General features: G+C 44.2%; 1 protein-coding gene across 1 annotated transcript in view; it reads left to right on the top strand.

Moving 5' to 3' along the window:
• Positions 1-23606, top strand: part of NLK (nemo like kinase) — a 143120-nt gene that overhangs the window by 69980 nt on the left and 49534 nt on the right. The window contains exons 2-3 of the mRNA XM_061604897.1: positions 3999-4128; positions 19141-19196. Of these exons, the coding sequence (XP_061460881.1) occupies positions 3999-4128; positions 19141-19196 (186 nt within the window). The remainder of the gene's footprint in view (positions 1-3998; positions 4129-19140; positions 19197-23606) is intronic.

Here is a 23606-nt window from a genome sequence, read left to right as displayed (position 1 = left end):
ATACCTCATGATATGTTGTGAACTTCTTTTTGATTAGTTCTTTCACCTATTATGTTTGTAGCATCTAGTACAGCGTTTCCCAACTAGTGGGCCACCAGATGTTGTTGGACCACAACTCCCATCAGTCTCAGCCAGCATTGCCAATGGTCAGGAAAGATGGGAATTGTGGTCCAACAACATCTGGTGGCCCACTAGTTGGGAAACGCTGATCTAGTATGTTTGTAGCACTTAGCTGAGCATTCTCCATTTCTCTCACACTGCTTTAGCCTTTCTTGTTGAGGAAGAGTGATCTCTTTCTAGACTATGTACCTTATTTCCCCCCCCTTTTCTTCCTGTTTTTCATTTTCTTCCTCTTCACACCTGCATGCTTTTTGTGCAGCAGGTCTCCTTTCGTGAGAATTTTTATATTCATGTTATGATGAGATTATGCTAAAGAGGTTCATCTTTTGATACTGTATCCTAATTTTACTGTCTGTGTTTAAACACTCCACTCCACAGTGAAAACGTTTAATACATAAGATGTTGAAATGTGGCAAGATAGCAGAAGGAAATATGAAGGGAACAAAGGAAATACAGTTTCTTGAAAGGTGTAATATGATGGTCCTTACTTTTTCCATAGTTGTTGCATCTGTCTTGGAAGCCTGATTAACAGGTAGAAGATGGTAGTGTGATCAGGATTTAATCTACATTGTTGCAGCACGTTGTTTTCTTGCTGCTGCTGCAGACCATTACCACTTGTCATCTGAAATGCCTAATTGAAAACCTAAAAATCCATCTCTTCTTCCATGAAGCTTTTGGCTTAACACTCTACTGAATTTGACATATACACTTCCCTTGTTTAACCCCCCCCCCAATTTTCTCCTTTGTCAAAATTTTGATAGTAGGGTCTTCTGGATAGAGGCCTTTCTCACCTTTTGCTTCTGTTTTTCCATAAAAGGCATAATAGATGATGCTATATAAATAGTTATGCAGCCCGAGCTTCAGTTGGCTTCAGTGTGTCCTGACAGATATATGAAATATTTGATGATGCAGCCTGTTGCCTACAAAGGCTCATGCCACTGTAAACTAATTAGCCGTTCAGGTGTCATGTTACTTTTTTTGTCACTTGAACACTGTTCAGACTAATATTCCATGTTCTAAAAAAATCAGTCATTTTTTGTTGATGGTGAACAACCCATAATAAGGACCACAGTCTAGTATTATTAACAGTTTAATAGTCTAATCTTTATGTTGTGGAACTTTTAAAGAAACTCACCCTATTCAGACTTGTTAGATTGAACTCTCAAAAAATGAAGCAATGGGGAAGGTACTCTCGGAACTGGCTGTTGTCTTCACTGGCTGTAACATTAGCTCATACAGATGGGGATAACTGGCAGAGGAGCTCAGCACAGCAAGCAACAAAGGAAATAAAAGCATTCCTATGTAACAGTCTTCAGCACTTATCTCTGTTTTCTGGTACTGTTTGTGCTGAACCAAAGCAGCTGCTATCCCGAGCTAAGAGAGAACAAGCTCAACATGGCATGAAATTACTGTGCTGCCATTCACGTTCATTAGGTTATATTGCTACCAGCTACAAGCATGGTTGGTCTTTGTAAGAATAATTAAAAGAAATGTTGCTTCATGATTTTGTGTTAACTCTGCGATATTGACAAACCACAACCCAATATTTGGGGAGCAGGTATTTATGTCTGTCCAATTTTTTAAAAGAAGAGTAAATTTGTTTTGTTTTTAAAATTAAGGATATCATAAATAAATGAAATTAATATTAAACAGTTTGGGGAAAAGGTGTGTTAGGTCACAGTCAATCATGGAACTCAGGAAGTACAGGACTGAAATGTTGTGACTTTTAATTATAAATAAGTTTTTGGGCTTAAGAATAAAAATGTATCAAAGTATAATTAAAATTTTTACTTGTATTGTACCTTTTTTTGGAAAACACGCCTCCGTTGAGAATTTCTTATATCCCCTGGGGGGGGCACATCTCACTGGTTGAGAAACACTGTTTTAAGCATTATCTTCTAGATGTGTGGATGAACAGGCAGCAGGGAGGTTTCCAGCCATGCTTCTCATGTACAAAGTATATTCACAGGTTGGTTAGTTAGTTTATTAATATATGGTCACAGACCCACTCAAATAAAATAGTCAATTAAAAACATCAGAATAGTTAAGATACAGAAGTATAAAAGTCTTGATTCACAGGAAGATTTTGTTACAAAGGGGGGGCCTATATGTAAAACACAGTACTTGCTGACAAAACATTTTGTGTGGCTCATCTACGAGTAAGCTGCTGTTTTTTCAATATTCACGTGTACACCATTTATGAAGCACGTGTTTTGCATACAGAAAATCCCAGTTTCGGTCCTCTGCCTCTCCAGGTAGGGCTGGTGAAGACTCCTGTCTGAAACCCTGAGAAACTGCTGCCAGTCATTGTAGACAATACTGGCCTCAATAATGTACTTCTTTACTCAGCGCATAGTTAAACTATGGAATTTGCTGCCACAAGATGCAGTAATGGCCACCAGCTTGGACGGCTTTAAAAGAAGATTAGACAAATTCATGGAGGACAGGGCTATCAATGGCTACTAGCTGTGATGGCTGTGCTGTGCCACCCTAGTCAGAGGCAGCATGCTTCTGAAAACCAGTTGCCGGAAGCCTCAGGAGGGGAGAGTGTTCTTGCACTCAGGTCCTGCTTGCGGGCTTCCCCCAGGCACCTGGTTGGCCACTGGTGAGAACAGGATGCTGGACTAGATGGGCCACTGGCCTGATCCAGCAGGGTCTTCTTATGTTCTTATGTTCTTAATGTAGGTTTTCTACAAAATTTTCCTACGCACATTAAGGTAATCTTGTTTTGGACGTTTTTCAGTTTGTCAGAAAATTTACTTAATATATTTTTTTAAATTACAATTTCATTAGGGAAAAAGGTGGGAAGAAAAAGAGGGGGGAAGAAAGGAAAGGGGGGAAAGCCTGTCAGCTCACATTAACATAACATTTAAAGATCTATACATACATATAGTTTACACATCTAGATCGATATATGCTATCCAAGTGTCCAACTATGTATCCAGATTGGGGTGGTATTTATAGGAAGTATACTCATATGTGGCAAAGGTGGTTAGGTCATCAAACTCTGATGCCCTAGAGAGAGATCTAATTTAGGATTTTTTTAATCTATATAATATTTTTGTAAGTTGTCACTTACAACTTACAATGGGGGTGTGGCGTGGCTGCAGGACAACAGGCAAGAGAAGTGAGGGAGTAAGGGAAGCAAGGATAACAGGTGGGGGGGCAATGGCAGATGGGCAATTGGGAGGGGGAGGGGTGGCGGCAACACAGGAGGCAGGTAAGTGTTTGAGGTGGGACAGCGGCAGAAGCAGCTACCTGTGTGTGCGCGTGTGTGTGCGCGCGTGTGCGTGCGCGTGTGTGTGCGCGCGTTCGTTTGTTCCGGAGTCCAGGGAGGGGTAGGGAGTCCCTCTGTGTGTGTGGGGGGGGGGGTCCCTCGCTGGCAAGCGGGAATAACTTTTTCAGTAGTTCCATACAAAATTAATCTTGTTAGCAGAAACATGGAAAAGTAATATACTGTTGCAATTTAATATTACAGTCTTGTAATGGGAAAGGTAGTCTAGAACTAATAAAAGTTATTAAGAGAAGAAAATGTAAGTAATCAGATACAGCCGTTTATTGATTGGATATCAAATAGTGTACAGTTGAGGTGAACAGTTTTACTAATGCAAGACATGAGGACTTGAATGCACAGTAATCTCATAGCTGAATAACATGCAGAGTTGTAATATGCTGAAGTACAGTTGGAGTTCATTTAATATGCAGAATAAAATGCAGCAGGACTTGTTTAGGAATTCTGCATGCCTCTCTTGATTTGCTGCTTTGAGTATCCAAATCCACCTTGAAAATGTTTTAATCTAGATATTCTTGGGGTAGGAGGGTGGAACTTGTTTAAAGATTCTGTACTTAATCTTCTCCTTTTCCCCCTCACCCTTCAGGTCAGTAACAGATCCGCGAGATGGAAAGAGAGTTGCACTCAAAAAGATGCCCAACGTCTTCCAAAATCTGGTCTCTTGCAAAAGGGTCTTCCGTGAATTGAAGATGTTGTGTTTTTTTAAGCATGACAATGTAAGTAGTCTGCAGCTTGTTTTGGATAAACGCTATTTGCATTCAAGTACCACCAAGGCAATTTTTTAAAGGACTGTGGGCATGTCTGTGCTATATAAGCCTAAAACCAGTTGAAGGGGACTTGTGAGTTACAACTTGCTTGCTCATTTGTGGCAAGTAGCAAATGCTGTCTGTTTTTATGATGTTTTAGAGTGTTTTACTGTTTTTGTTTGCTGCCCTGGGCTCCTGCTGGGAGGAAGGGTGGGATATAAATTTAATAAATAAGAATAATAAATAAAGGCCAGTATTGGTTTGTTTCACTGCTGCCTAGCATGAGGCAGTACTGAGACAGGGGCAGGGAGAAACCAGTGTCCTTCAACATCATGGCAACAGCATGAAGAAGGAAGGAGGAATGATTACAGGCTAGTTGGGAAGAGCAGGGAACAGGGTTGAGGTGTTGTGCAGGTACGTTGTGGACATTTGGTGCAGTATTCAAATAACTGGAGGCATTCAAGAGGCAACTGGACAGCCATCTGTTGGGAATGCTTTGATTTGGATTCCTGCATTGAGCAGGGGGATGGACTTGATGGCCTTATAGGCCCCTTCCAACTCTACTATTCTATGATTCTATGAACTTGTCCTGTCAGCACAAGGGGTTACTGCTAGTGCAGTGGGACCTCTTACCTGTCTCCTGTGTGCTGCACACCCTTCCCAAATCTGCTCCAGACAGTTAGGGGGGAAACTCCAGAATAGATTTAGGGGGCACGTGGGGCAGGAGAAGAGGGGGAATGTTCCATTGTGCAAACAGAAATCCTTGCTCTGAAAGAACTTAGTAATATGTTGGTTATAACCATTGATTAGGGGCCCTTGCAGGTTGGAAGTGAGCAGAACCAGTGCTTGCCCTAGTCCTGCAGTTGCTCCCAGGACTCAGCACAGTGTCTTTTGCTAGGAATAGAAGTGGAACTATTAATCTCAGGATCTTCCAGTGAAAAACTGAGCCTTTTTTTGTTGTTGGAAGCATATGAATAAAACACTCTCAAAAGCTCAAGGCTTGACAAACATTCAGTCGGAATGGTCGCTAAGGCTCAACCTCTTTTGAGGCAAGCAAGAGGATGCTCATACATGCCCAAGTGTAGTGGCTAGAACTGTGAGCTGTATGACAGAAAGTCTGGTTCAAGTCTCACTTGAGTTGTATACTTTCTAAATAGCCTTTGGCAAGCCACTATTTTTCCGGCTCAACTGCCTAGATAGGGTTAGAATTGCTGTCTTAGATTTATAAGACCAAGAACATATGTGAAATGCTAGTTTTTTTTCTTATTAGCATTAGGTAATCACTGTTTATATAATTTGCAGGGTTTTCTCAAGGAACCTGGAAAGACTGTAGTTTGGGGAAGAAGCTATTTGTGTCTCTAGTTGGATCTTGTGTAAAACAATGTACACTTTATGTTTAGAGCAAAAATATACGGTGGCTATAGCCATGGAATTAGTTTAGAGAGGTAGCCATGTTACTCTGTTAAAGGAAGCACACAAATATCTTGAACTTATATTTATTATGGCAGAAGCTTTAAGGTGCCACAAGACTTCTTTATTTGATTGAACATCTGTTTGGGGTTGAGTTTTGTGTTGGAATTTTAACCAGAACGTTAGTGTACTGCATTAATGTGTTGTTATCTTGACCATATTTTTGCCATATCCGATGACTATTTGCTGGATTCAAAGGCAGAAAATTCAAATGGTGTCCTTGGTGATGATAAAAGTGTAACTGACACTTTTCTGACCATTTCTTGACTTAATAGTAGGGCTGGTCTTGCACTTCTTTTGCCCTGGCAGGGCTGGTTCCAGCGGTTGATCAGACTCATGTTACAGTGCCTTCTGCTGTTTCCCCTTGCACTGTTTGGTCCATCTCAGACCGCAGACACTCAGACCCCAGGCACTTGCCCTGGGGTCCCTTTTAAAAATTTAATTTCCCTCCATCTTTTCCTGGTGCACTATGACACTGAGCGGTTTTTGGCCACAATCTTGGATTTGCCTCCCAGTACACCAGAGGTTATTACTGCAGTCTTTGGGGGAACATGGACACCACCATGTTCTTGTAGCGATGGCCATCACACACACCCTATGTTCTGGCAGTGCCTATTTTGGGGGGCAAAACCAAGATGCTGAGTGGAGACTGTTTGGCTTCTGAGCACTAGAGAAAAATATTTAAAACTATTAAAATGGGCCCGGGGCAGGTATCCAGGGTGGGCCTTCCCTGGGTATTTGGATCCTGGCAGTTGCCTTTGTATGTGTCATCAAGGCACAGGACCTAGTCCTTGATCCTGCTCACAGCTGCTGTCTTTCTGCATGTTAGTTTGATTGCACAGTACCTTCCCAGGGACAGTGCCCTTGCTTTGCCATTAGGTTTTCTACCTAAACTAGGTTCTGAAATTACAGTTTTGTTAACAGACTGCTTAACCATTATAAAGAAGAAATAGAGTGAAGGGGTGGCAGGCCCTATGCAGACCCTTAGAATTCTTACTGAAATCTCCAGGCTTTGGTTTTTTTTATATCAGCGCAAAGAATGCTTGCATTGCATTATTCCCAGTGACAGGCTCCATCACATTAGTCTTTTTTAAAAAATGAGGGAGCATAACTAGAAATGGCTTTTTGCATTACCAAAGAGGAATTGGTGATCCCAAACGGTACACAAATGCCTGAGGCCACAGTCCTTAATATAAGGACCAAGAAATCTCACCAGAGTTAGTGCTATGTTCAGTTTAGATGGAGTAGCACTCTCCTGCAAAGAGCAGGTTTGTGGTCTGGAGGTGCTTCTTGATTCCAGGTTGTCACTGAAGGCCAAAGTGATCTCAGTGGCATCTATGCCCAGCTACAGCTCGTTTGCAAGCTACAGCCATCCCTGGAGCAGGATAGGTTGACTTCATTTATTCTCACACTAATAACTCCCCATATAGAATACTACAATGCGCTCTATGTGGGGCTTCCCTTGAAAACAGTCCAGAAGCTGCAGCTGCTGTGGAATGCTGCAGCTTGGTAGTTACCGGGCATAGCCAGACAGGATCATATCAGTACAATCTTGAACGCAGTGCACTGGCTGCTAGTAAACTACCAGGCCTGATTTGAGATGCTGACAGTAGTCTACAAAGACCTAAACAACCTGGGGTCTTGATACTTGACAGAATGCCTTCCCCAATACCTGCCACCCCGAGTCATAATATCTGTCAGAAAGTCCCTGTTGTTAAACACTCACCAACTATTATGCAATGGTCTGAGGACCTTACTTCCCTGGCTACATTTGAACATATTTCTTATAGACATCAATCTCATGTGGATAGCTATTTGGACTTCTGAAGAGCTTATATTAAGTTATATGTTTAACTTAAGATGGATCTACTGATAGTTATTGTGTTCTTAATGTGAGCTGATGGGTGGTGGTGGTGATTTGTTAAATTTATATCCCACCCTTCCTCCCAGTAGGAGCACAAGGTGACAAACAAAAACGCTAACAACACTCTAAAACATCATAAAAACAGACATTAAAATATATTAAAACAAAATGTATTTAAAAACATATTAAAACAAAACATCTTTTTTTAAAAAAGCTTGAAAAACATCTTAAAAAGCAATTCTACTTAAAAGGCTTGTTGAAAGAGGAAGGTCTTCAGTAGGCACCAAAAAGATAACAGAGGTGGCACCTCTCTAATATTTAAGGGGAGGGAATTCCAAAGGGTAGGTGCAGCTACACTATGTTGTGCAGAATGGACCTCCTGTGATAAGATGGTATCTGCAGGAGGCTGTCACCTGCAGAGCATAGTGATCAACTGGGTATATAAGGAGTAAGACAATCTTTCAGGTATCCTGGTGCCAAGCTGTATAGGGCTTTGTACACCAAAACCGGAACCTTGAACTTAGCCCACTAGGCAATGGGCAGTCAGTGCAATTCTTTCAATTCTTTTTGCACCAGCTGCAGCTTCCAAACCAACCTCAAGGGCAGACCCACATAGAGCGCATTGCGGTAATCCAACCTGAAGGTTACCAATGCATGGACAATAGTGGTCAGAAAGTCCAGAAACTACCGCAGCTGTCTTACCAGTCGAAGATGGTTAAAAGGTACTCCTAGCCACTGAGGTCACCTCGGCCTCTAGTAACAAAGATGGATCCAGAGCACCCCCAGACTACAAATCTGCTCTTTCAGAGGAAGTACAAACCCATCCAAAGCAGGCAACTGACCAATTATCCAAACTCAGGAACCACCAATCCACAGTGCCTCCGTCTTGCTAGGCTCCAGACTCAGTTTATTGGCCCTCATCCAGCCCACCAGAGTCCAGGCACTGTTCCAGGGCTTGTATGACCTTTCCCGATTCAGATGTGTCAGGTCCAGGATGTGACTCAGGAACCAGACCAACGGCTGTAGTTAATTCGTGTTGTAATGTCCAAACAAAGACTGCGTTTTCTCATGAAGCAATACAGGGATACAGGTCCTGCGGCATTGGGAGAAAGTTGACAGAGCAAGGGACTTCTTCCCACCTGTTCTTTAAGAAGGGGCCAAACGGGCACGCAATCTTTCGCTCCTCCTTAACTGCCCCTCAGGTACTGCCCACCTTCCCCCCCTTCTCTCCTGTCTTTTCAGCTGTCTGCGTGTGCGCGGTGAGGGGGGAAGCATCACCCCCTCCTCTTCTGAAGTTTCCGATTCCAGGATGGGGGATAGGGGAGGGGCTGATGGTAAACTGCCTCCCCGCTTTTCGGCTGTGAGCAGCCCTCCCTCTTTCCCCTCTTGCTCTGAGCCTGAAAGCGGGGGAGGCGTGAGAATGTCCAGGGAGGGCTCAGGCTCACCGTCGCTAAGCGGCCTTATCACTGGCAGTTCCTCTGTTTCGTCTTTGCTCCAAAGGGGGGAAGTTCCTCCCCCTTCCCTCTGCCATCCATCCGAATACTCTTCTCCCAACTCTCCGGGATCCAGCTCCCTGGGATTGGGACCCCAGCTCTGCCTTCCGACACCATCCCCCCTCCAAGGCTGTGCCCCCCTCCCCTTGTCTGGCTTGGGACGGTGGGGAAAACGTTGATGGAAAAGTTTTACCAATTCTGGAGCATGCACATCAGCTGCATCTTCCCATGATCTGTCAGCCACCCCATAGCCTTTCCAGTGAATCAAGTACTGCAGCTTGTGGCGTCTGATCCTGGAATCTAAGATTTCCTCAACTTCAAACTCAAGCTGCTCATTTACCAGGAGTGGAGCTCCGGGAGGTTCCTCCGGCCGTAACTCACTGGGAGGGGCGGCTTTCGTTAAGAGGGATCGATGGAACACAGGATGTATTTTAAACGTGTCAGGCAGCTTCAGTCGGTACGCCACGGGATTGATTTGAGTTTCTATTTCGAAAGGACCCACCCTCTTGTCTTGTAATTTTCTACATTTGCCCGGCATCTGGAGGAAGCGGGTGGACAGCCATACCTGGTCTCCTGGTTGAAGGGGGGGGCCCTCCTTCCTGTGCAGGTCAGCAACTCGCTTGTACTCCGTTTTGGCTTCGTTTAACTGCTGTTTCAGTGTCTGTTGCGCCGCTTGCAATTCCTTAAGGAAGTTCTCAGCTGCCGGTACCAGCATTCCTTCTGAGCTGCTTGGAAAGACTTTAGGATGGAATCCATAATTAGCGAAGAACGGGGTTTGTTGAGTGCTGGAGTGCAGAGAATTGTTGTAGGCGAACTCTGCAAAATGCAAATATGATACCCAGTCAGTCTGTTGATAGGACACATAACTTCGTAAATATCTTTCCAAAACGGCGTTCAAGCGTTCCGTCTGCCCATCTGTCTGGGGGTGATGGGCGGAGGAGAGTTTTAATTCCGTCTGCAACTGTTTCCACATTGCTCTCCAAAATTTGGCTGTGAACTGAGTTCCTCGGTCTGAGACTACGCTGTTTGGCAATCCATGCAGCCGGTAGACTTCTTTTATGAATAACTTGGCCGTTTCTTTAGCCTCTTAAGGCCCCTGCACAAGGAAGAAAGTGTGCCATTTTGGTAAGTAGATCCACCACTACTAAGATGGCTGTCATTCCTTGGGACTTGGGTAGATCAGTTATAAAATCCATGGAGAGGTCCTTCCAGGGTTCGTGTGGGACAGGCAACGGTTGTAACAGTCCTGCTGGTGTCCCTGTTTGTGTTTTTGTCCGCAGACAGACAGAGCAGGACTTTACATAACTCTCAATATCCCAACGCATTTTAGGCCACCAGAAGTCCTTGGCCACGTTCTGAATGGTCTTGTAAATCCCAAAGTGTCCCGCTGTGATGGAATCATGACACTGGCGTAGGATTCTGAGCCTTAATTCCCCTTCTGGCACATATCTGGCGGTTTTGAACCATAACAGTCCATTTCTCCAGTGAAAGGTTACTTCTGAGTCTTGACCTTGTCCCGTCTCCTGCTGATATTTTAGCATGTCTGCATCTTCTTGTTGTGCCTTTTTGAGTTCCTCTTCCCATGAAGGCTGGCATACTCCCAACGTTAATTTCTCTGGCGGGATTACGTACTGAGGCTGGTCCTCGGATTCACTTTCTTTGTATTGTGGCTGTCTGGATAAGGCATCCGCTCTCTGGTTTTTGGCTTGGGCATGGTAAGTAATCTGGAAGTTAAACCTAGTGAAGAACTGGGACCATCTTATCTGTCTCTGGTTCAGCTTTCTGGCGGTTTGGAGTCTTTCAAGATTCTTGTGGTCGGAGCGCACTTCAATTCGATGAGAGGTCCCCTCTAGGTATTGTCTCCAGTTTTCAAAAGAGTCCTTGATGGCCAGCAGCTCCTTCTCCCAAACTGTGTAGTTCTTCTCTGCAGGCTTTAACTTCCGAGAGAAGTACGCACAGGGGTGCAGCTCCTTCCCTTCTTGGTCTAATTGTAGCAGGACCCCCCCGATGGCAAAATCTGAAGCATCTGCTTCCACTACGAAAGGGCGGTTCGGATCAGCAAAGCGCAGAATGGGCTCAGTAGCAAACCTTCTCTTCAGCTCCTCAAAGGCCTCGGTGGCGTTCTCTGTCCATTGAAACTTCTTCTTCCCCCTTAAACAGTCAGTCAGAGGAGCTGTTAATTTGGAAAACCCTGGAATGAACTTTCTGTAATAATTGGCAAACCCCAAAAACCGTTGTACATCCTTTTTGGTGACAGGTTGGCCCCAGTCCAATATGCAGCTTACTTTCCCTGGGTCCATCTCCACGCCTTCCGCTGAGATTCGATATCCAAGGAAGTCTAGAGACTTGAGGTCAAATCCACATTTCTCTAATTTAGCATACAGGTGATTTTCTCTCAGTCTCTTCAACACCGTCTTCACATGCTGGTCGTGGTCTTCCTGGTTCTTTGAGAACACCAGGATATCATCTAAGTAACAGATTACATACGTGTCCAACAAGTCTCTAAACACGTCGTTCATGAATTTTTGAAAAATTCCTGGACTTCCACAAAGCCCGAACGGCATGACCAGGTATTCATACTGTCCGTAAGCGGTCAAGAATCCTGTTTTCCATTCATCTCCCTCCTTCATTCTGATCAGATTGTACGTTCCTCTCAAATCCAACTTCGTGAAGATTTTTGCAGAGCGCAGTCGGTCCAGCAACTCTGAGATCAGGGGCAGCGGGTAGCTGTTGGGGATGGTGATCTGGTTCAATGCGCGATAGTCGTTACAGGGTCAGAGTTCCTCCCCTTCTTTTTCACAAACAATAGTGGCGCTCCAGCAGGGGATTGTGAGGGGTGTATGAATCCTCGCCTCAGGTTTTTATCCAGGAATTCCTTCAGGGCCTCCCTCTCATTCTCTGTGAGAGAGTAGATTCTCCCTGATGGGATGCTGGCTCCTGGCACTAGGTCAATCGCACAGTCGTAAGGGCGGTGGGGGGGTAAAGTCTCTGCCTCTTTTTCATCAAACACATCTTTGAATTCTTCATACTTTGGCGGCAGGGTCACTTGCTCGATCTCTTGCACTGCCCCCGCTAGGGTGTTCTTGATTCCTTCAGGTTGACAGTTCTCCTGGCAATACTGTGAGGTGAACCAAACCACTGCCTCCTTCCAACTTATTTTGGGTTCATGCTTTGCTAGCCAGGGCATTCCCAGAATCACCTCAAAGTTCGAGAGATCTGACACGTATAGCGAAATGAACTCTTCGTGCCCAGGGATTTGAAGTTTCACTTCCTCCGTGGCTTGTGTCACCCCTCCTGACTTCAGGGGTCTCCCATCGATAGTCTCCACAGCTAGGGGAGCGTCCAGTTTCCACTGGGAAATTCCATGACGCTTGACTAACTTTGCATCAATAAAATTTGTGGAGGCTCCACTGTCAATTAAGGCAGTGGAATTAAACACCACTCCTCTGGAAGTTGTAATCCGAATAGGCAAGACCAACACCCCCTTTGAGGGAAGTTGGATCATTGGGGGGCCTTTATACAACGCTGCCCCCAGTCCACTGGCCTGCACGTGGACTGGGTGTTCTAGTTTCCCGACGGCTCGGCTTTCCACCCTTTCAGTCCACAGTCCCTGGCCACATGGCCCGGCTTTGAACAATAAAAGCATAAACATTCCCGGCGTCGTCTTTCCTTTTCTTCTTCTGACAGTCTTGGCCTAGCCCCTCCCTGTCCCTCAGTTGCATTACCTGCCATCCCTGCAGTGGGAAGGGTCTTGTTGCGGGATGCCGAGGCTGAGTATCTCGGGACCTCCTGCTTCCTTTCCAGGTGCCTTCCTTCCATCCGGTGATCTATCTGTAGGCATAGCCGGATGAGCCCTGGTAGGTCAGCGGGGGGGGAGGTCCTGGCCAACTCATCCAGGATTTCAGCATTTAATCCACTCCGGTACATAAACATCAGGGCGGCGTCATTGTAACCAGTTTCCTGGGACAGAATTTTAAAAGCGTTAGTGTACTCGGAAACAGTCCCTTTAGCTTGCTTCAGAGCGCCTAGTTGCCGCGCTACTGTTTCAGCCCTTTGCGGGTCTTGAAACATCTCGGTCATCTCCTGTATAAATCCTCTGTACCTTCCTAAGACAGTATCCTTTCTCACGAGATACGGAGTCACCCATTTTGCAGCTTCTCCCTCCAGGAGGCTAATCACGAAAGCTACTTTAGCCCCATCGTCTGGAAATTCCGTGTGCCTGACATCCAGATATAACTCACATTGAGCCACGAAGGTTGCCAACTGATCACTTTGTCCCGCGTATTTTGGGGGCAATCCAATGGGAACCTTTACTATGGCAGCTGGAGGGGCTGTTCGCATCTGGTCTATCGTGGCCTTCCAGGTTTGATTATCCGTCTTCAGCGCCTTGACTGCTGCTAGCAGGGCTTGAACATCCGTCTGCAAATCAGCTACCTTAGTCCTCAAGAGTTCCACTTCTTCCGTCTCAGAAGTGGGGTTCGTCCCCCCCGCTGCTCCCTTTGACATCTTGTCCCAGTCAAGTGAAGAGAGCGTTGAGGGTGATTTAGGTGGCTCTGTCAAGCTGTCAGGCCCAGGATGTGACTCAGGAACCAGACCAACGGCTGTAGTTAATTCGTGTTTTATTAGGGTAATGTCCAAACAAAGACTGCGTTTTCTCATGAAGCAATACAGGGATACAGGTCCTGCGGCATTGGGAGAAAGTTGACAGAGCAAGGGACTTCTTCCCGCCTGTTCTTTAAGAAGGGGCCAAACGGGCGCGCAATCTTTCGCTCCTCCTTAACTGCCCCTCAGGTACTGCCCCCCTTCCCCCCCTTCTCTCCTGTCTTTTCAGCTGTCTGCGTGTGCGCGGTGAGGGGGGAAGCATCACCCCCTTCTCTTCTGAAGTTTCCGATTCCAGGATGGGGGATAGGGGAGGGGCTGATGGTAAACTGCCTCCCCGCTTTTCGGCTGTGAGCAGCCCTCCCTCTTTCCCCTGTTGCTCTGAGCCTGAAAGAGGGGGAGGCGTGAGAATGTCCAGGGAGGGCTCAGGCTCCCCGTTGCTAAGCGACCTTATCACTGGCAGTTCCTCTGTTTCGTCTTCGCTCCAAAGGGGGGAAGTTCCTCCTCCTTCCCTCTGCCATCCATCCGAATACTCTTCTCCCAACTCTCCGGGATCCAGCTCCCCGGGATTGGGACCCCAGCTCTGCCTTCCAACAAGATGTTACAGAGAAATAGAGTTGGGTATCATCAGCATACTGCTAACACATCGCCCCAAATCTCCTGAATACTGCTCCCAAGGGCTTCATATTAGATGTTAAACAGCATCAGCGACAAGATGGTACCCTGCGGCACCCCAGAGCACGACTGCCAGGGGGCCAAAAGACAATCATCCAATACTGTTATCTGAAAATGACCCTGGAGATAGGATCGGAACCACTGTAAAACAGTGCCTCTGATACCCATCTCACCAAGTTGGTTCAGAAGGATACCATGGTCAATAGTATCGAAAGCCACCGAGAGATCAAGTAAGAATAACAGGGTCACACTCTCCCTGTTCTTCTCCTGATAAAGGTCATCCATCAGGGTGACCAAGGCTGATTCAGTCCCATACCCAGGTTTGCACCCAGATTGGAATGGGTCAAGATAATCTGTTTCATCCAAGAGTACTTGCAATTGTTGTGCCACAACCCTCTCAAACACCTTTGAGGGGTATTTGTGACAGGACAGTAGTTGTCACAAACCAGTGGGTCCAGGGTGGGCTTTTTAAGGAAGGGTTGGATCACTGTCTCTTTCAGGGTGGCTGGAATCACTCCCTCCTGCACCTTGGATCCACTCGGCAAGCTTTAATAAGCCAAGAAGGGCAAGGGTCAAGAGGACATGTTGTTGGCCGCATTGTCGCAACCACCTTGTCCACATCATCAGGCCGTATCAACTGAAACCTATCCCAAAAAGTTGCAGCAGGCATTGCACTGGACACCTCACTGGGAACTACACTAGATGTGGATGGGGCATCAAGATTGCTATGGAGGCGAGCAACTTAACCTCAAAGTGCCTTGCAAACAATTTACAGTGGGCCTCCAAAGGGCCTAAAACTCCATTTCCTGGAGTTGATATCAACACACCCCTGACAATGCAGAAAAGCTCCACTGGATGGCTGCTTGAGTATGCAATGGTGGCAGAGAAGTGGGCCTTCTTTGCCGCCCTCACCACCACACAGTAGGCATGGTTATGATGTTTTACTCGTGCCCGATCAGCCTCACAGCACATCTTTTGCCACTTGCGTTCAAGCCATCGTCCAGCCTATTTCATTGCCCTTAGCTCACCGGTGTACCAAGGTGCAAACCGGGCTCCACAATGCCGGAGAGAGGGTGCTCAGGTGCAACCGTGTTGAGAGCAAGATGCGCCTCGCTGTTCCACAGCATGACAAGGGCTTCAGCAGGGTCACCTGCTCTATCTACTGGGAATTCCCCCAGGGCATTCCAGGAATCCAGTGGATTTCATATTATTATGCATTATTTCCATTTCTTTTTTCTTTTCTTTTAAAATAATCCTTTCCCTCCTTTTGTTAAATATGCAAATAAAAAATTAATAATAAAAAGTTCCTGCTGTTTGTTCTACCAGGTGGTGTGGTGGACAGGGTGGTTTTATGAGACAGGGCTTCCTCTGTGGTGGCTTCCTCCAAACTGAGATATGACAATCCTCCACATTAGCTATATTTAGATGACAGATGAAAACATCTTATTTATTAATAAGATAAAATAACATCTTATTTATTTATCAGAGTCTTTGGAACCTGATGAGGTTGATGCTGGTTGGAGTTGAGGCTTAGTGTTGCTGTTTGTATTACGTGTTGTGTTGTAATCCACCCTGTGCTCCAGTTTGGAGGAAAGGTAGGGTATAAAAACTCTGAAATGAAATAAAATAAAATTATTGCAAAAAGTAGGAAGTTAGGTTGCTAAGACTTAAGTGTAATGAACTTATAGGCTTTTGGGAAGATCTTGCCTAAGATGTTCTGAGGAAAGATATTGTGAATATAGATGCTGTGGGGATTAGGAAATCTGAATAAAACAGACATGAAGATTATGACATGTAAAGCATTACAAGAGATCCAACTGAGGCCCGTCACTTGCTAGAAACCTTAGTTTTGCAATTCTTTCTTGTTGAGCTAAGTCTTGACTAGTATGCAAGCAGATGGTGTGTTTGGGTTGCTTATTTTTTTTCTAAAGGGCCCCCACTTAAAAGGTTTTGACAGTTCTAGTCGTATATGAAAATGCAGCTTTAGAATTGTATGAATGTTTCTCTTGAAAATAAACCAAGCATCTCTTATCTTATGAGTGTGAAACATTTTGGGTTGTATCTAACTATGTTCTACATGAGTTAGTCATGTTCATTAATTTCAGTGGGTACCCTGAGAAGGGCTAGCATTGGGTACAATACACAGTACAGGACTGTTACTGGTGCATCCCCCCCCCCCAGCACAATGGTTCATTTGTTTATGGTTTGTTTAGTTATTTAATCTATGTTTACATTGTTACTTGCTTCCAAAGCCTCTAGGATGGAGCAGGTTAAAGACTTAACTCTTTTTATTTGGAAACAAGCATCATTGATTTCAGTGGAACTTCTTAGTTATTGTGTTGTGTACAAATTGTAGCTCTGGTCACTTCCCCTTCACACATCTTGAAAATTACTTCTTGGCTGTAGAGGTCTTTTTATGTTGGATAAAGTAATTTGGGCTAATTTTTCATACCAACTTCAGGTTGCACCACTTGCAACGAATGTATTAAAAGTAGTGTTGAACTACTTTTATTTGACTGATTGCTTAGGATAATAGAAATACTAATATTTAATTACAGAAAATGCAAATGGCATGCATAATTGAAAAGACATTCCCACCTATGTGGAAGAAAAGGGATGTGTCTCTGGCAGCATGAGTGCATTATGTAAAACAAAGTATGCTTGTTTCTTTTGGACTGTGGTTTCTTAAATGCAAATATATGCAGATTTCACCAATTGAGCAAAACATTAGCTTAGTGTCCTGGCAAGTTCACAGTAACATTAATGAAATCAATACCGACAAGACCGAGACACTGCTGGTGAATGCCTTCCCTGCTCAGATGGTGGATGTTCACCCTGTTCTGGATGGGGTTACACTCCTCCTGAAAGAACAGGTACGTAGTTTGGGGGTTCTTTTCGATTCTTCCTTGTCTCTCTCAGCCCAAGTGGCCTCTGTGGCACGGAATGCATTTTACCATCTTCGTCTGGTAGCCCAACTACGCCCCTATCTGGACAGGGACGACCTCGCCTCCGTTGTTCATGCTCTGGTAACTTCAAGATTGGATTACTGTAATGCGCTCTACGTAGGGCTGCCCTTGAAGACAGTTCGGAAGCTTCAGCTGGTGCAGAACGCGGCTGCCAGACTATTGACGAGGACCAGTCGGTCTTCGCATATAAGACCTATTCTGGCACGTCTGCACTGGCTCCCTATTTGCTTCCGGGCGAGATTCAAGGTGCTGGTTTTGACCTATAAAGCCTTACACGGCGTGGGACCTCAATACCTTGTGGAACGCCTCTCTCGCTATGAACCTACCCGTTCACTTCGTTCAGAATCTAAGGCCCTCCTCCGGGTACCAGCTCATCGGGAAGCCCGGAGGGTGGTTACTAGATCTAGGGCCTTTTCTGTGGTGGCCCCTGAGTTGTGGAACAGCCTCCCCGAAGAGGTACGCCTGGCGCCTACACTTCTATCTTTCCGGCGCCAGGTAAAGACCTTTTTATGCTCCCAGGCATTTTAATCTTTTAATTTTCTTAATCTTTCTACTTTTAACATGTATCCTTCTTAATTTGTGTTGTATTTCGTTTTTGTTGTGCTTTCTGTTGTTTGTTTGTACATGTTTTTGTGATTTTTTACTATGATATATTGTATTTTATCTTGTTTGTTCACCGCCCTGAGAGCTATTCTGCTAAGGGCGGTATATAAATTGAAATAATAAATAAATAAATAAAATTAAAGTGATGGCTGATTCTTGCTCGCTGCCATTTTGAGGCAGATGTTCTTTACTGATCAAAAGTACAGCATGATGAACCACCCTGACATGAGATGATCTCACAACAGTGTGATGTGGTTGCAAAAAAGGCAAGTGCTATTTTAGGCTGCATCAACAGAAGAATAGTTTCCAAATTGTGTGAAGTACTAGTTCCCCTCTATTCAGCACTGGTTAGGCCTCATCTTGAGTACTGCGTCCAGTCCTGGTCTCCGCACTTCAAGAAGGATGCAGACAAACTGGAACAGGTTTAGAGGAGGCCAATAATGATGCTCAGAGGATTGGAAACAAAGCCCTATGAGGAGAGACTGAAAGAACTGGGCATGTTTAGCCTTGAGAAGAGAAGACTGAGGGGAGATAGGATAGCACTCTTCAAGTACTTGAAATATTGTCACACAGAGGAGGGCCAGGATCTCTTCTCAATCGTCCCAGAGTACAGGACATGGAATAATGGGATCAAGTTACAGGAAGCCAAATTTTGGCTGAACATCAGGAAAAATGTCCAAACTGTTAGAGCAGTATGACAGTGGAACCAATGAGCTAGAGAGGTGGTGGGCTCTCCAGCACTGGAGGCATTCAAGAAGCAGCTGGACAACCACCTGTTGGGTTTACTTAGGTTGGATTCCTGCACTGAGCAGGAGTTGGACTCTGTAGCCATATAGGCCCCTTCCGACTCTGCTATTCTGTGATCGTCTCTCATTGTAAATACACCCAGTTTGGAGTGAGTGTGCTTGGCAAATGTTGCCTACTACCAGCCTCAGTCAGATGCTTCCATGCAATTGGATGCTTGCAGAGTTCAACTTAATCAGATGTTTGCTATCCTATACTTGGGGGCACTGAGCATGGAAATATCCCACCCTGGCAGGCACAACAGGGGGCTTGTTGCCATCAATTTGTTTATTTGCGATTGAAGTCTAAACATGAAGACTCACTTCTTTAATCCACTTTGATCAGACATCACTAGTGTCCTTTCTGTTTGTTGAAGACCTCTCAATTTTGCACCTCCCCCTCAAAAAAAGGGGGGAGCATAGTTGTGACTTAAAAATAGGCCCTCTCTTTGGTTTTACAGTTGCCTTTTTGAAGTGAAGATTTCTAACTTGTTTCAAGTAATTAAATCAGCTTCTCCCTTGTTTTATAGGTACTCTCTGCTCTCGACATACTCCAGCCACCACACATTGACTACTTTGAAGAAATGTATCCTAAACATTAAATAAACAATCTTAATTGAGGTAGGTGTTGACTTGTCTCCTGTCTATAAAATTGCCTGCTGTTTTTGAATTTCTTAATCTTTGTTCTTTCTGACATCTGGAAAGGTGGTAGGTAGGTCATAGCCCATATGACAAATGGTTGCCCCTCATAGGGATAGGAGGGATGGGGGGGGGAGGAAGCAGGAAATGTAGGTGTTTGTTGTTATCATTACAAGACTTGAATTAATGCATTCTGGTTCATGGGTATGGCTTTAGGCTGGTCCTCTCCACCCTGCTTATCTATTGAAAATGTGTAGAACATTTTCCAGATGGCTGCAGATAAATAGTTTTGTAATGTGGAGATACATAATAAGTTTTGAAACATGTGAATGGTGGAGAGGCTTATTATATATTTATTTGTTATGAAACATGTCTTGAAACACATGTGGAAAGGAGCTATTTACATCTTCATCGGCTTTAAAGATCCTTATGAGAATGGTTGAAGTGTTAACATAAAATGGTTGGTTTTTTTCTGCCTGGATATGAGTAAAGAGTTCTCTGATTATTCAATACTGTATGGAATAAAGGGGTGGTATTTAGTTCATATTGAATAACAGCATAAAGCTGGTTGTGTATGTGGTGCCTGATTTTGCAGTCTATGATTCCCCATGTAAATCACTCATCTAGGGCATGGCTTTCAGAATGTAAGAAAGAGTAACTTTAGCAATAACCCAGGACTGTTGTCATTCTGGCTTAGGGGTTTTCACCAGCAGGTTATCTTGGTTTCTCAAGATACTTCTGCTTGAGACCATTGCCAGTAATTGAGTTTTGCTCAATGCTGATTTAAAGGCACAACTAGATGTGACGCAAGAGATCTGTGATCAGGATGTCTTGCTATCTTCTAAATGTGTCACATAATAGCTGAAGATAAAGGGGAGCTTGGTGATTTGTAGGTGCTGATAAACCCAAGCTGCTTTTTTGGGGAAGGTTAAGCAACAAAATGGCAGGGCGGAAAAGGGTTTGTCCCATTTAGTGCCATGGTACTGATCAGATTCATATTCTCTCACTCCCACTCTTGCTCGCATAGGGTTATTGTTTTTTATCCTGCAGAACATTCTTGATCAGGTCTGGCTTAATAATCATATTTAGTTTGACTTGAAGTCTTAGATCTGATGTTTTTGGTTCGAAGCAATACAACACAAAGAGCCTTGTGGATCTCCAGTGTAGAAGGGCTAAATGCTCAGATTTTATTTATTTTATTACATTTATATTCCTCCTTTCCTCCATGGAGCTCAAGGTGCATACAAACAGGGATCAAATTTGATCCTCAGCTCCACAAATGAAAATCTTCCAAGTGTCTGAGAACTTGGCCTTATAGCAGAAAGTGTGTGTGGGCTGAGAGGACATGTATAACAAATTATGATCCCTATTTCTTCTTAGAGAGCTCTGTTGTGTATTGGCATTCTCTGTGGAAATGCTTTGCACATAAACTCACAAAAGGAATATTAGCATGTTCAAACTTACTGAAAGATGCAATATATATTTGCATCTTTCAGTAAGTTTGAACATGCTAATATTCCTTTTGTGAGCTTTAGGAGGATGTAGATGGAATCCACCTTGCCAAGGACAGTGGTTTAAATAAGAATTGTTTTTGTTCCTCTTAGTTAAGGAGTTTAGCAGTTTACAGATCTAAAGATCTTAATGGCAACAGTCTGCCTAGACTCATCCGGATAATCTATTGCTATATTTAGAGTTAACTTAAAACATTAGAGCAGATAAAAAGATAATTGCTGCAAAATGTTTGGAAAAGGCTTTGCATCTTATTTTTGGGGGGGCATAAAATGGACAGGCAGAGCAGTGTTTTATATCATTTGTGCCCCCCCCCCCCAAAAAGGCATTCCTTTCTGGACAGACTTTACAACCTTTGAACCATTTAGAACACCAAGTTGATGACAAAATGCGTCAGGCTTAGTCTTTTTTAAAAAAAGATGGTGTCTGACCATAATAACAAGGGATTCTTGTTGGTCCACGAGGAAATCCTGTACATGATAGAATGCCACAGCTCTGATTCTGGCCAGACATGTTGGCATGCATGCCCTCTTGAAGCCAAGGCCTCTTCAGAGCAAGGGTCTTTCCCTTCCTAAGGTAATAAGGAGGAGCTTATAAATGGCTTGGGTGATTTGGAGGTGCTGATAATAATTCACCAGTTCTATTTTCACCAGTTCTGTCATCTTTTATCTCCTTATTCTTAAGACTCACACTATGGAAAGGCATGGGTGGGGAGGAAAACCTCATTACTCAAATTGCTTCTTAAAATGCATATTGTAAGCACGCATGTTGCTTGTATAAGCCCTTCTTGGAATGAGATGAAAAGCTGGTATAAGAGGACAACTGTTAAATAAAAAGTATGGGGGTGAAATATTCAGACATTCCTGGCTCTTCGAACTGTCTGCCTCACTATTGAGGGTATGCGGTACAGGACGAGAAGGCAGGTGGAGCTGTGTTAAATGGCCAGAAGGAGTTTGAATAGGACCAAGCAAATGATTTGCTGCAGGTCAAACTTCCACTACGAAACAGGGTCTTGTGAAACTTTCCTTTTTCTAAAACCATGTAATTTAGATTTAAAACTTAACACTGGGACACACCACTTGTAATGGTGGAAAGCCGTAACTCTTTCGCTGTTGCAGATTTTTGGCATTTAAATGCCTTTAAGGGGATAACAAATATCTTCTGCCCCTTATGCAGGGCTTAAAATATATTTTCTTAAGTACCAACATCAAATATTTGAGTTTTTAGCAGCCTAGTTCTTTGGCGCCAAAAGAAGTGGGAACCAGTCATAAAAACTGGGTAAAATGAAGATGCAGTGCTTGTGCTTGGAGTCTTTAAAGAGCCCAGGCATCTAGGTGTCTGGGATTTTTCCAGCCATGGTCTTATGGTGTGCCGAAAGAGGGATAATCTGTGCTTACCAGTAACAGATGCATTAGAGAAGACTGCTGAAAAGGAACAAGTCCTAGAAAAAGCAGGCAAACCTACCCATTGCTTTGCATACTGCTTGTCGCATATATGGAATAATTCTCGTGTTCCTTTTTTTTTATGCTCCATCACCGTGAATCATTGTGTTTAATCAAATCCTACCTGGACTACCATTTGAGATGTTGGTTTGAGGTGCTGCACTTAACTTGTGATGAAAATCAAATATTTGGGGTGAGGGTTTTTTTTTTAAGATTAAGGAGATTGAGAGGAGGAAAATAAGATGATGAATGGCCAGCTTCAACCCAATGGGGTGATTTGATTTAGATCAGGGCCCCCCAACTTTTTTGAGTTTAAGGAAATATTTTAGAAGTTTAACAAAGTGTCACAGGGACCATAAAATACCCATTTATCAGAGCCAATAAGAGGCTTTTTTCAAGCCTAATTGCATGGAGAAGGTGTGATTTTTTGGGAGGGGTCACAGCTGGGGGGGGATAGTTAACCCCTCTTTAGCTGCAACCCCCTGAAATTGTTCTTTCTCCATTGTAATTAGGCTTCAGGGAAGCCTACTTTTGTCAGTAAAAGGCTTCTTTGAGGCCTAATTGTGGTGAAAAGGGGAACTTTCAGTCTTTGTGTATGTATAGAGTTAATTCTCAGCTGCACTCCACCCCGACTCTGAAAATGTCCCATCTACTACAGTTAGGCAAACTTAATTTACGGGGGGGGGAGGGTTTGCAGAACAGGAGAACAGGATTCTATGCACTGGGCTGCCACGTTGGTGATCCTTGAAGTATGTATTATATAGCACTGTGTGCATGACTTTTTACAGAGCAACAGAAGACAGATCTTTTACTTAAGGAGCTTACAGTCTACAATTGAAAATGGGAAGGCAACAGAGGGGTTGAAAGAAGATGGAGAGGAGGGTGAAGCAAGGCCCCAGATAATATTTTTTTATATGGGAAAAGGACCCTGTTTCCCACCCCCACCCCCAGTATCTCCTAGTAGGGCTAGCAGAGGCCCATTTTAAAACTTTGGAGATATGCTGCCATTCAGCATCCTTCACTCGGATCAAGTGAAGGCAACTTCCTCAGATCCTGTGTTGTGCCAAAGGCTTCGCAGAAAAGATGAGGTCTGAAGGAAAAGAGAGCAGTGGCACCTGAAAGCACGTTAAGATGTTTTGCAGTAAGCCTGTTCTGTGTCCTTACTCATCCAGTTGCTTTTCTATGCCATTGCTTTCTGTGTGAATGCAGGTGGGTTCTCAGGTCTTTATGAATACATCTTGCAGTTTGAATGCAATCCATGAGCAGCCACCAGTTGGCCATCCACACTTTAGACAAATATCTGCCTGAGGCAGATGAATTTAAAAAATGTCTGTATTGGCACAAATGCTTGCCTGTAGGATGTTTTCAGAGGTCCAGACAACTTCTTGCCCTGTTGTTTTTCATTT

Source organism: Rhineura floridana, chromosome 21 (assembly GCF_030035675.1).
Source record: "Rhineura floridana isolate rRhiFlo1 chromosome 21, rRhiFlo1.hap2, whole genome shotgun sequence".
Lineage (NCBI taxonomy): Eukaryota > Metazoa > Chordata > Lepidosauria > Squamata > Rhineuridae > Rhineura > Rhineura floridana.
This window is presented reverse-complemented; position numbering and strand designations above follow the sequence as displayed.